Source organism: Bos indicus, chromosome 11, assembly GCF_029378745.1.
Source record: "Bos indicus isolate NIAB-ARS_2022 breed Sahiwal x Tharparkar chromosome 11, NIAB-ARS_B.indTharparkar_mat_pri_1.0, whole genome shotgun sequence".
NCBI lineage: Eukaryota > Metazoa > Chordata > Mammalia > Artiodactyla > Bovidae > Bos > Bos indicus.
In genome coordinates this window covers 11,147,658-11,158,857 of record NC_091770.1, presented here as the reverse complement: position 1 = coordinate 11,158,857, position 11,200 = coordinate 11,147,658, and the positions used below count along the sequence as shown (strand labels likewise).

Below are 11,200 nucleotides of genomic sequence, written 5' to 3'. Positions count from 1 at the left end.
ACACTAAAGATAGTCATCAAATCAAAAGTTATGAGAGTAAAAGAAAAAGGAACAAAAAAGAACCAGGAAACAATTAAAATAGCAATAAGGGCATATCTATCAGTAATCACAAAAGAATACCTTCATGGCTTCAGCTAGGCAAAAAGGTTTCTCTGGAAGGACATAAAAGCAGATTGTTCAGCTTTATTACAATTAGTTATCTTGTTCATTAAAAGAAAATATTAAAAGAACGAGAAGGCAGGCCACAGAGTGGAAGAAGATATTAATATTTGCATCTATATATACTGTAATAAAAAGCTTAATCCCAAAATATCTATCTCTATCCATAACTACTCTTACAAATTAATAAGAAAAAGATAGTAGCCCAATTGAAAAATATGGAAACCGCTGGAACAGGGGCTTCACACCAAAGAGGATATCCGAATGGCTGATATCCAAAAGCTCAACCTAAAGAGTTTTCAGGGAAATAAATGTAAATTAAAATACATTTTTCTAAAGGTCACATAGCTAGGGGGATTTGAACCTAGGCAGTCTGTTAACCTCTCTTGCTCTATTTACTCGTATGTAAACTAGGGATATTAATATCTATATACTCATGAACTTACAGTTTGAAGAGAAATAATTCAAATAATAGAAAACAGATAACAATGTACTGAAATTCAGTGTATGTATGGAAAACCCAGACCTAGAGACACAGTGACCATACTTTTTACCTAAAAATCAGCACAGACTTAACAAAGTTTTCATACATCTTCTATTTTACAAGTTTTTTCTTGTTATTTGTCAACTCCCCCTGATTCCAGGGTGCATGCTGTTATTGTAAATAGCTTCTCTCCTCGCCACAATAGCTATCATGAGAAGGCAATGGCACCCCACTCCGGTACTCTTGCCTGGAAAATCCCATGGACGGAGGAGCCTGGTGGGCTGCAGTCCATGGGGTCACTAAGAGTTGGACACGACTGAGCGGCTTCACTTTCACTTTTCACTTTCATGCATTGGAGAAGGAAATGGCAACCCACTCCAGTGTTCTTGCCTGGAGAATCCCAGGGACAGGGGAGCCTGGTGGGCTGCCATCTCTGGGGTTGCACAGAGTCGGACATGACTGAAGCGACTTAGCAGCAGCAGCAGCTAAAAACTCAATCTCATTCAACTCTTGTAAGAATCTCATTAGGTAAGTATTATTTTCTCACTTAAGAGATCATTCCCATTTTATAAGAAATTGAGGCTTAGAGTGAATATACCACTTATCTGAAGTTACAGTTCAGTGACAAAGTTAGGATTTGAGGCCAGGTTTGTCCAACTCCAAAACCCACATTTTCCATCATCTTGCTCCACGGTTCCCCAACCACCTAAGTCACTATCATTGTAGGCCCAAAAAAAGCAGTGTCTGTATCCCTCCTCATAAGGCCCACTTTTGGTACTTTAGCACTGCAGTCTGGGTGGCCCTAGGGGTAACAGATGTCAACACAGACTCTACCTCTTGGAGGAAAAGCTCCTCAAAAAGAAACACATTGAGGGGGACTTCCCTGATGGTCCAGTGGCTAAGACTGGAGCTCGAATGCTGGAAACAGGAGTTCCATCCCTTGTCGGGGAACTGGACCCAGTGCAGCCAATATTTTTTTTTTTTTTTTTTTAAGAAAGAAACATGGTGAGAAATGAAATAGTATATGTAAGATTTGAAAGTTATGGGGTCCAGAACTTTCCAACTCCCAGTGGATCTGACCTCACCGGAAGAGAGAGTCCTTCCCACCCAGGCCCCTTCCCTGGAGCTCTCATTGCTGTACCCTCATTTCTGACCCTGCATTCTCTGGCCACAACACAGGAGACCTAGACCTGGGGTCAGATGGGACACCTGTTCTTTGTTTTTCCCACAATCTCACGTTGCAGACTGCCTGGGGTGGGGGTGGGCTGGGGGTGTTGTTCAGAAGGCAGGGCCAGTATTTGCTCAAGTGGGAAGTGGGGAGGGACAGGAACCCAGCAAGATTTCCTCCAGCCCTCACTTAGCAGAGCAGACAGGGCATACTGGTGTTCCAAGAGCTAACACCTATGGACAACGCCACTGAACTGTGCCTCAACCTGCTAGAGTGGCTTCAACATTAGGCATTGATTTGAGGAGGCAGAATACCATGGGAGTCTGGAAGGCAGGAATTCCTCCCAGTGCCGCAATCACTGCATAGTGCTCACTGGCCAATGCTACATGGTTTAGGTGCATTAACTCTTGTGTGACCACACAGCAACTCCATGAGGTACCTACTATTACTATCCATTTTACAGACGAAGACATTGAAACAGTAACTTGCAGTTTACCCAAGGACATCCAAAAACACCGATTATCCAACTGTAAAAGGGAGATGCATATGCTTGCCTTACACCTTACATAAGGCAGGTTTTGTAGGACACTAACTCCCATGCATTTGCAATAAATTCGTATTTCTTACCCTTCCTTTTTTTTTTTGTATACCGGAAAGATTTTTCCATTGGGGCTTCAGTAAGGCGAGAGTGCAGAAAAGTCCCTGAAAAGACACAACAGAAATTGATAACTACAGCGGTGTCTCCAAGCAAGAAAAGGTGGGAATTTTACTTTTCAGTGTTTAAACAAGGTATTTCAATTATTCTTTTTTAATTTTTTTTTTTTTTTTTTTATTTAAGGGCTTGCACAGTCATAGGTGAATGTGGCCAGGGCTTTAAAAGACAGTGAGCCGATGAGCCAAAACCTAAAGTCGCGGCACTACAGGGTGGCTCGCCTGGGGTCACCAGCAAGCTACAGTGAGTTTAGGGTTCTTTTCCCTACTGCACAGGATGGGGATATATTTTACGAGGAAGGAGGAAGGGCGCTAAGGCGCCCTGGGCTTTGAAACGTTGGGGGAGGGGGGGGGTCCTGCCCGCGGGAGGTGGCGCCCACCTGGGCGATGGGAAGGAAAAGCCCGGCCCCGCCCTGTCCAATTTAAGAGCCGCGGGAGACAGCTGTGACCGTTCCTGGCCGACAAGGCTCGCTCCCTTATTTAAAGCAGGTGTCCTCCCGCGCCTCCTGCGCTGCCCACAGCCCAGAGGCCCCAGCTCCTCTTCTTGGGCCCTTCCGAGCAAGGGCCGCGCTATGCCCAGCCCCGGGCCGCGGGGCTGCCGGCCGCTCCCTCTTTCGGGCGCCGGGGTCCAGCCCCAGCGCTCCAGCCGCTCTCCCCGGCCCGCGTCCCCCGCTCTGCCTCGCGGTTCTGCAAATCCAGGCCCAGCCCGCGCGCCCGGACGCCTCGCGTCCTCCTTTTCCGTTGAGGCCATCCTAGCCAGACCTGACCCCCGCGCGCCTACCACCTCCCCGCTGTCAGTCTCCGCTGGCGCCCACGGGGACCTCTGGAACGTGCCCTCCAGGCCTCCCGCCCAGGCTCTGCCCGGGGCGTGCCCGCCGACGTGGCTGCCCGCCTGCCTGAGCGCGGGGCTGCACCAGCCGCGCCCCCAGCCCCCTGCGCTGCGACCCCTCGCCTCCCACTTCTGCGGCCTCCAGGGTCTCAGCGTCACAGGTACGAGGGAGCGGACGGCCGCCACGGCGGGCACAGGATAGAGGAGAAGTCCCCGAGTTTGAGAGCCACGCGTGGTTGGAGTAGATGTCAAGTTTATGACCCTTGACCCTGCAGGTGATACCGGGCGGAGAGAGGGACCCAGACCAGGTGGGAGACTATCCGGCCCGCCGCTGAGGTGGGAAAAGGTGTGTGTCGGGGGGTGGGTGAGTACGTGTGCAGAGAGGAAGGTGAGGGCAGGCCCGAGAGCGACTCGGACAACCATGATCAGCGCAGGGCTGCAGGCAGCCCGGCCTCTCCCTGGTCTAGGGAGTGGGAGAGGCCCTTGCTCCCTTCCACACCTGCTTTGCACAATGCTTTGTGGAGCAGGCTTTTCCCCAGCGCGGCCAACTCGGCCGGAGAGGCAGCTGCTACTGGTACCCTTCAGCCAGAGCGAGGAGCTGTCGGGGATTAGCCGACCGAGTTACAGCCTCCACTGCTCACCTCTGTGTGAGCTTAGCTTCCGCACTTTACTGCTCTGAGCCAGGTTCCTTCAGCTCTTAGAATGGTTCCCTGGGGCTCTGGGCCCTGGAGCAGAGTCACTTAAATCCCCATGAGACTTTAACCGTTGGGGTAATTTTCTCCTCTAGTATTAACATCCACCTATATGAGTTTTTACCATTTTTGGCTATCTGGTTCATGCATCCCCATGGCTCCCATGAGGGGAAACAAGAGCAAATTTAGTGCAAGCCTCATCAACCCAAACCAAGATCCTGGTAAGACAATCTTTCTTGGGTTACCCCCACCCTGTGTCTCCTCACCTCCCTTCAGTTGGGCATTCCTCCCACCCACGTGGGAGAGAAACCCTGGTCTCCCAAGCACTATCCAAATTCTTGCTACATAATGAGAGCCACCTCTGGTGGCTCAGAAGGCAAAGAATCTGCCTGCTATGTGGGAGATGCCGGTTCGATCCCTGAATCAGGAAAATCCCCTGGAGAAGAGCATGGCAACACACTCCAGTATTCTTGCCTGGAGAATTCCATGGACAGAGGAGCCTGGTGGGTTACAGACCATAGGGTTGCAAAGAGTTGGACATGACTGAGCGACTAACATTTTCACTTTCATGAGAGTCACAGCCCTCACTCCAAGCCACCTTTTTCTAATGTCCCCACACACCTGAGGTCTGAATTGTAACTTTCTACTCTGTATTACTAGTGTCTCATTTTCAAGTTAGTTTTTTAAATATATATATATTGATTGATTGATTGATTTGGCTGTGCTAGGTCTTAGTTGAGGCATGTGGGATATTTTAGTTTCAGCATGGAATCTAGTTTCCTGACCAGAGATTGAACCCAGACCCTCTGCACGGGGAGCACCAAGCCTTAGCTACTGGACCACCAGGGAAATACCTCACTGGTTTTTGCATGGGTATTACAGCCACACAAATCAAACTTCAAAATGTTAACTACAAAGTTACAGTATGGAGAAGAGTTTACCGTTCCTTTCCCCTAGCCACCTGGTTCTCCCCACCCCACAGGCAGCCAGACACCAGTTTCTTTATTCTTCTAGTGTATTTTATACTATTTAATACTTGGACACACGTGTGTGTGTGTGTGACGCTTAGTCGTGTCTGACTCTTTGTGACCCCATGGACTGTAGCCTGCCAGGCTCCTCTGTCCATGGAATTCTTCAGGCAAGAATACTGGAGTGGGTTGCCATACCCTTCTCCAACGGATCTTCCCTACCCAGGGATTGAACCTGGGTATCTGCATTGCAGGCAGATTCTTTACCGTCTGAGCTCACACACATGTGTATTTGTGAAAATACATGCATATATATATACACACACATGCATTCTTCTAACCCTCCCCCGACACTAGACACACTGCTCTGCACCTTACTCTTTTTACTTGACCATGTATCGAGATTTTTCCTTAGAAGTCCACACAGAGCTTCTGTATGCCACAGAATGGTCCATTGCAAGAATATACCATATTTTAAATCTAGCTCCATTGATGATTTCTTATATTTTGCTATTAATGCTTATGTAAGCCAGCTGGGCCCAGTGGCTGGGGTCTTAGGCAGCCAGACCTCACTCCTTTCAGTGGGGCAGTTTTGTCTGCTAGCCCTGGAGCCCCTCCCCAAGGTTAGTGGGAGCGGAGGAGTCTTAGCCCTGCATTGCCAGAACTCTGTCTGGAACACTTCCTTCCAAGCTAGCCCAATGGCTTCCTTCCTCACTCCTCTGGAGTTACGAGTCAGGTACTGACCCTGGTAGACCAGTCTGCATCTCCGCTGGCCCACAGCTCTATGAGCTGAATAGCACCCTTATGTGCGTTAGAAAAGGGCACCTCCTAACTCCATGCAAACACGACACCTTGTCAGGAAGGAAGAACAGGCTTGCAAAAAGCAGGCGGAATTTCAGACTCCACTTACCGTCTCAGCTGGGCACCTGTGTGCAGGATACAAGCTGTACACAGTGGCCCTATTCAAGAGTCACCTGAGTGAGGTGGCTACCCTTTCCAAAGATGTTAATACAAACTCTTCCACCTGCCCACACACAGGCACACTTACCCTGTCCTTCCCTGCTTTATTCTTATTAGTGCTAATCACTTTCTGACATACTCAATATGTTACTTATTTGCCTTTTTTGTTGTTATTGTTTTTGCTGTTAGGAATTCTCTGTTTTGTCCTGGAACCATGCCTGAATCAAAGTACCCATTCAAAACTTTGAAAGAACAAAAAAGATGAACCTTCACTCTTTGTTCAAAAGGGGGTCCCTTCTCTGCTTATCTCATAGGGTTTTCCTGAAGTAGCCAAGGAAAGGAGAGATGGAGGTTTGGCAGCTCCTCTTAGGGCCAGAGATTATGCCACTAACCTGACTAATAGAGGCCAAAGCGGTCTCACAACACTGTCCCTTCTTTTAAAAAAAAATTTTTTTTTTTTAATTTTGTATTGGGGTATAGCCATTTAACAATGTTGTGATGGTTTCAGGTGAACAGCAAAAGGATTCAGCCACACATAAACATATATATCCCTTCTCCCCCAAACTGCCCTCCCATCCAGCCTGCCCCATAACATTCAGTAGAGTTCATGTCCTTTTTCATTTGTTTTGTTTCTGCGCAGTCTCTTCCCACCTTGCCTGCTGTGTTGTTACCTGGCCAAGGGTAAGACAGGGCAGTGGAGCTGTGAGTTTGTTCTCTCTCCTCCAAGATGACAGGGTAGGGGGTTACGGCTAACCTTTCCTCCTGCTAATTGCTCTTCAGGCTTGGAGCTGGTTCACTGCCTAGGCCTCTGGGATCCCCGAGACTGGGCCCAAGCTCAGGACCTTCAGGACACTGAGAGATCCCCAAAGAGGATTCGAACCATGTTTAACTTGGAGCAGCTGGAAGAATTGGAGAAAGTGTTTGCAAAACAGCACAATATAGTGGGGAAGAAGAGAGCCCAGCTGGCAGCCCAGCTCAACCTTACAGAGAACCAGGTGAGAGCAGGGACTCCTGTGGGCTCGGCTGCACCTAGGGACAGTTACTACTCTCTCAAAAAACCCTGAGTTGGGGCTGGGAGGAATTTATGGGCCTCTTTCTCTGTGCCAGGCTGATAGGGGATACGGGCCCTAACCACTGGCACACTCCCTTCTCTATATGATGAGAAAAATAGTCCTATTTGAAATCACATTATGGAAACAACATGTGTTAATCTAGAACTTTCTAATATAATGTTTCCATGCTAAATAAGGAGCTGACAGTGAAATTAAGTTGGTATTCAAGAGACTAAATATTAAAAATAATAAACATTCTCTTGACCCTATATTCTCCTCGCGACTGAATTATAGCTGCTCTTTTCACAGGCAAATTTCTCAAGAACTGGCTATGTTCTCTCCATGTCCTCACCTCCCGTCTACTCCTTAATTCACTGCAGTGTGAATTCTTTCATTCTGCCATTTCACTGAACCTTCTCATCAAGGTCTCTAATGACCTCCATGTTGCAAAGCCACCATATGCTTTCTTCCCTCATCTTACCCCACCACTCAGTACAATCAACCACTCCTTCTGTTTTGAAACCCACAGTTCTCTTGGCTTCCAGACACCACACTCTCGGTTTTTCTCCCAGCTCTCTAGTCCCTTCTCGGTTCCCTTTGTAGGCAACTCTTCTCTTTGGGGCCTCAAATTTTCCTCCCTAGATGATTTAATCTATCCCCATGGGTTTTAACGGAGAAGGCAATGGCACCCCACTCCAGTACTTTTTCCTAGAAAATCCCATGGATGGAGGAGCCTGGTAGGCTGCAGTCCATGGGGTCGCTAGAGTCGGACATGACTGAGCGACTTCAGTTTCACTTTCCACTTTCACGCATTGGAGAAGGAAATGGCAACCCACTCCAGTGTTCTTGCCTGGAGTATCCCAGGGATGGGGAAGCCTGGTGGGCTGCCGTCTATGGGGTCGCACAGAGTCGGACACGACTGAAGTGACTTAGCAGCAGCAGCATGGGTTTTAAATACCATTTGTAAGCCAGTGACTCCCTACTTTGTATCTTCCACCCACTCCTCTTTTCTGACTTGTGCATCTAACTACCTTCCTGGGGCCTCCAGTTGGGTGTCTTGTGGGAAGCCATTTCAAACTTAACAAGTCAAAACCTCAATTCTTGATTCCCACCCCCCCACCCAAATCTCTCCCTTTCCCCACACATGGCATCATTGTCCACCCAGCTGCTCAAGTATCTAGTTCAGATACTTAGATCTGAGTATCTAAGATACTCAGTCATCTTAGATTCCTTTTTCTTTCCCAATTCCAATTCATCAGCCAGCCTTTTCACCTCTACCTCCGAAATACAACTGGAATCACTTCATTTTTCTCCATTGCCACCAGTTTCAAATGGGACCGTTCTTCTCATGATACAGGGAAGGGAGTGTGCAGCCCCAACTATTGCTGGATCACTGCAACAGTCTCCCCAGCTGTCTCCTCAAATCTGCTTATATCCATTCTTCACTCACTGCCAGAATTGCAGTTCACTTGATATAAATAGGACTATGTCACATCCCACTAAAAAACTCAAAAGTGACACTTCTAATCCATGGCCTTCACAGTTTTGGGTGATCTGGTCTCCACTGACCTCTTCCACTTTCTCTTCCTTTGCTTTCCCCTTTCTCAGATGTGTCTGCCATGCTTTCCTCCTTTCTGATCCTCAGACATTCCAAGCTTGACTCCCCTGCCCTGGCTTGCTTTTCTCTGTCCCCATTAGGCAGGCCTCTCATCCTCTGAGCCTCAGCTTAAGTGCTGGTTCTTCAGGGAGGCTCAAACTCCTATTTGTACCCTCATTTGTATTTATATATTTGTTTTTGGTCTCCCTCCACTAGACTGTGAGCTCTGTGAGGGTGGAGCTCGTACTTCACTATTATCACCATCACCTGGGAAGGGCCAGCACTGCCTCAGATGTGGATGTCTAAAGTGAAGCCAATACACAAGTGCTCAGTTGTGTCCGACTCTTTGCAATCCCATGGACTGTAGCCCACCAGGCTCCTCTGTCCATGGGATTTTTCCAGGCAAGAATACTGGAGTGGGTTGCCATTTCCTTCTCCAGAGTTCAGATCAGGAGCTCAGTAAATACTTGGGTGAATGAGTGGTACTGGAATTAGAGGGAAGGGTGTGCTTCCCTTAGAATGAAGAGTAAATTTTCAGAGAGGAGTGGGCACTGTGGGAATGGGGGATGCAGTGGGAACTGTTAGTCACATTCTTATCTCTTCTCACTGCCTCAATTATAGGTGAGGGTCTGGTTCCAAAACCGAAGGGTCAAATATCAAAAGCAGCAAAGGCTGAAACTGCCAGCTGCATCTGCCATGGCTGCCTCTCCAGACGAGCCCTCCAGCAGCTCTGACACCAGCATCCAGAGAGAAGATGCGGAGTCAGGAATGGACAGCTGAGGACTGCAACAAAGGCTCAGTCCAGGCTGGGCTAGTTCTTCCTGGAAGCACCCATCAGATCTCCTTGTTCCAATTCTTAATGAAGAGCTTGTCAGGTCAAAGGGCATCAGGAGAATCTGAACTGTAAAGCAGGAGCCCTCTTTTTCTGTATTGACCCCTGGGAGTTGTAATAATGCAAATAGTCACAGGTACAGACTTTGGCCTTCAGCTATGTCCTTGGCCAAGTTACTGAATTTCTGAGGGTTTTTTCCCCCACCTGTAGAATGGGTATGTTAATAACTTTGACCTCCCAGGGCTGAGATGATGTCTGTAAAACACTTAAGAGTGTGCCAGGCTCAACACTAAGTGTGCAGTAACTACTAAGGCTTATAGGTCTCCTTCACCTGTGGGAGTAATACCTCAGCCCCAGCCTCTCCAGAGAGTAATCTTTGCCTGACCTGGCTGTAGAGGAGATACGGCCTCCTTGAATCAGCATCTGGGCATTGCAGACTCTTCCCCACTGGAAATGGTGGAATTGAGAGCAAAGAAGGACGGATAGACCATTTAGCCCACTGCCTCTCACAGAATTTCCTGAAGTTTTTTAGTTTTGTCTGAACTGTTACCAGTCATAGAAGGAACTCAGGCCCAGCTGCCCCCTTGGAGCAGACATGCTATCCTGAACACCATCTTTTTCCCTCTAGCTACTCAACTTGACCCCCTAGCCATCTTTATTTCGAGTAAAGAGATTTAACTGTGCCTTTGCCAAAACTGGCATTTTGCCTTGAACTCTGCTGTATTATTACCCCAACCCCTTCACAACCAGTTCTCATGGCTTCCATTCCTTCCCGGGAACCACTCCGTTTCTCTCCAATAAGTGTATGTTATAGCCTCCGCTTGTGGAGTCTGCCACCAACATTTCCAGAGCTAATTTCTCTAGCACTTCACATTTCCTGGTGGGCCTCTGTTGAGGGTACTCCCTTAGAATACAGGATGACTTCTGGGTGTTGAGATGAGCTGGTGGAAGGAGGTGTGCCCTGCCACCTGGTGGCGAGGGAGGGCACGGTCCACGCTGCTCTTCAGAGCTCTTGAGGGAGGGAGAAAAGGCGGGAGCAGCGGTCCTTGGAAAACCATCTGTCCCTGAGGCAGTGGACCACCGTCTCGAGAATACCAGGCTGCAGCTGGAGGGAGGGGGGAGGCCACGGTCCAGCTTCAAGAACCTTCTGTTCCCGTCTTCCAGGAAATCCTTCCTAAAGCTGGATCCAGTCAACTCTATTAAAGGAACACAGCGGCAGGTGCCTCTTCCTGGAATCGTTGGCTCCCGTTTTTTAAAAAATCACCAGTCAGTTACCTATTCAGCAGTTAACCGGCTCTATCCAATCCCTAAATGTCACCATGAGACTACAGCAGATGTGGACACAGGTCTTATGTCAAGTAGCACAGGATCAATGGGAGGAGGGAACAAAATGAGAGACGGGGGTCAGGCCTGGCTGTGGGGACAGATGCTACAGGTCAGTCCTGAGCAAGAGACCAGATCCCTCTCCCATAGTCAGGACAGTATGCATATGCAGACTCACTTCCGCATACAACTTCATGGTCCTTAGACCCTCCAGCATCCCCCAGGCTACAAGGTCCCTATGCCCCTGCAGCGTCTGAGTAAGACACACTTCCAGCTTGATCTTTCACAGGACTGTCTGCCCCCTGCCAGAGTGCCTGTGGAAATAGGAAATCTTACGCTGGACTTCGTAGGCTGGCTAAGAGTGGTAAGCTAGCTCTTCCCCTTAGGCTGAGTCCAAACAGCGACTGACAAGACAGGCCACTGAG

At 48.6% G+C, this 11,200-nt stretch overlaps 1 protein-coding gene across 1 annotated transcript; it reads left to right on the top strand.

Moving 5' to 3' along the window:
• Positions 1-3,094: 3,094 nt before the first annotated feature.
• Positions 3,095-10,295, top strand: NOTO (notochord homeobox). The gene is made up of 4 exons (XM_019969447.2): positions 3,095-3,512; positions 3,879-3,998; positions 6,752-6,966; positions 9,242-10,295. Exons 1-4 carry the CDS (start codon positions 3,095-3,097, stop codon positions 9,398-9,400), a joined length of 912 nt encoding a protein of 303 aa, XP_019825006.2. The 3' UTR covers positions 9,401-10,295.
• The last annotated feature ends 905 nt before the right edge of the window (positions 10,296-11,200 follow it).

Bases quoted from the DNA above. Each gene is read 5' to 3' on its own strand.
- NOTO (XM_019969447.2), top strand. From the start codon at position 3,095: ATGCCCAGCCCCGGGCCGCGGGGCTGCCGGCCGCTCCCTCTTTCGGGC. The intron at 3,999-6,751 runs GTGAGCTTAGCT...ATTGCTCTTCAG, and splicing joins CCTCCACTGCTCACCTCTGT to GCTTGGAGCTGGTTCACTGC. The intron at 6,967-9,241 runs GTGAGAGCAGGG...CCTCAATTATAG, and splicing joins TCAACCTTACAGAGAACCAG to GTGAGGGTCTGGTTCCAAAA.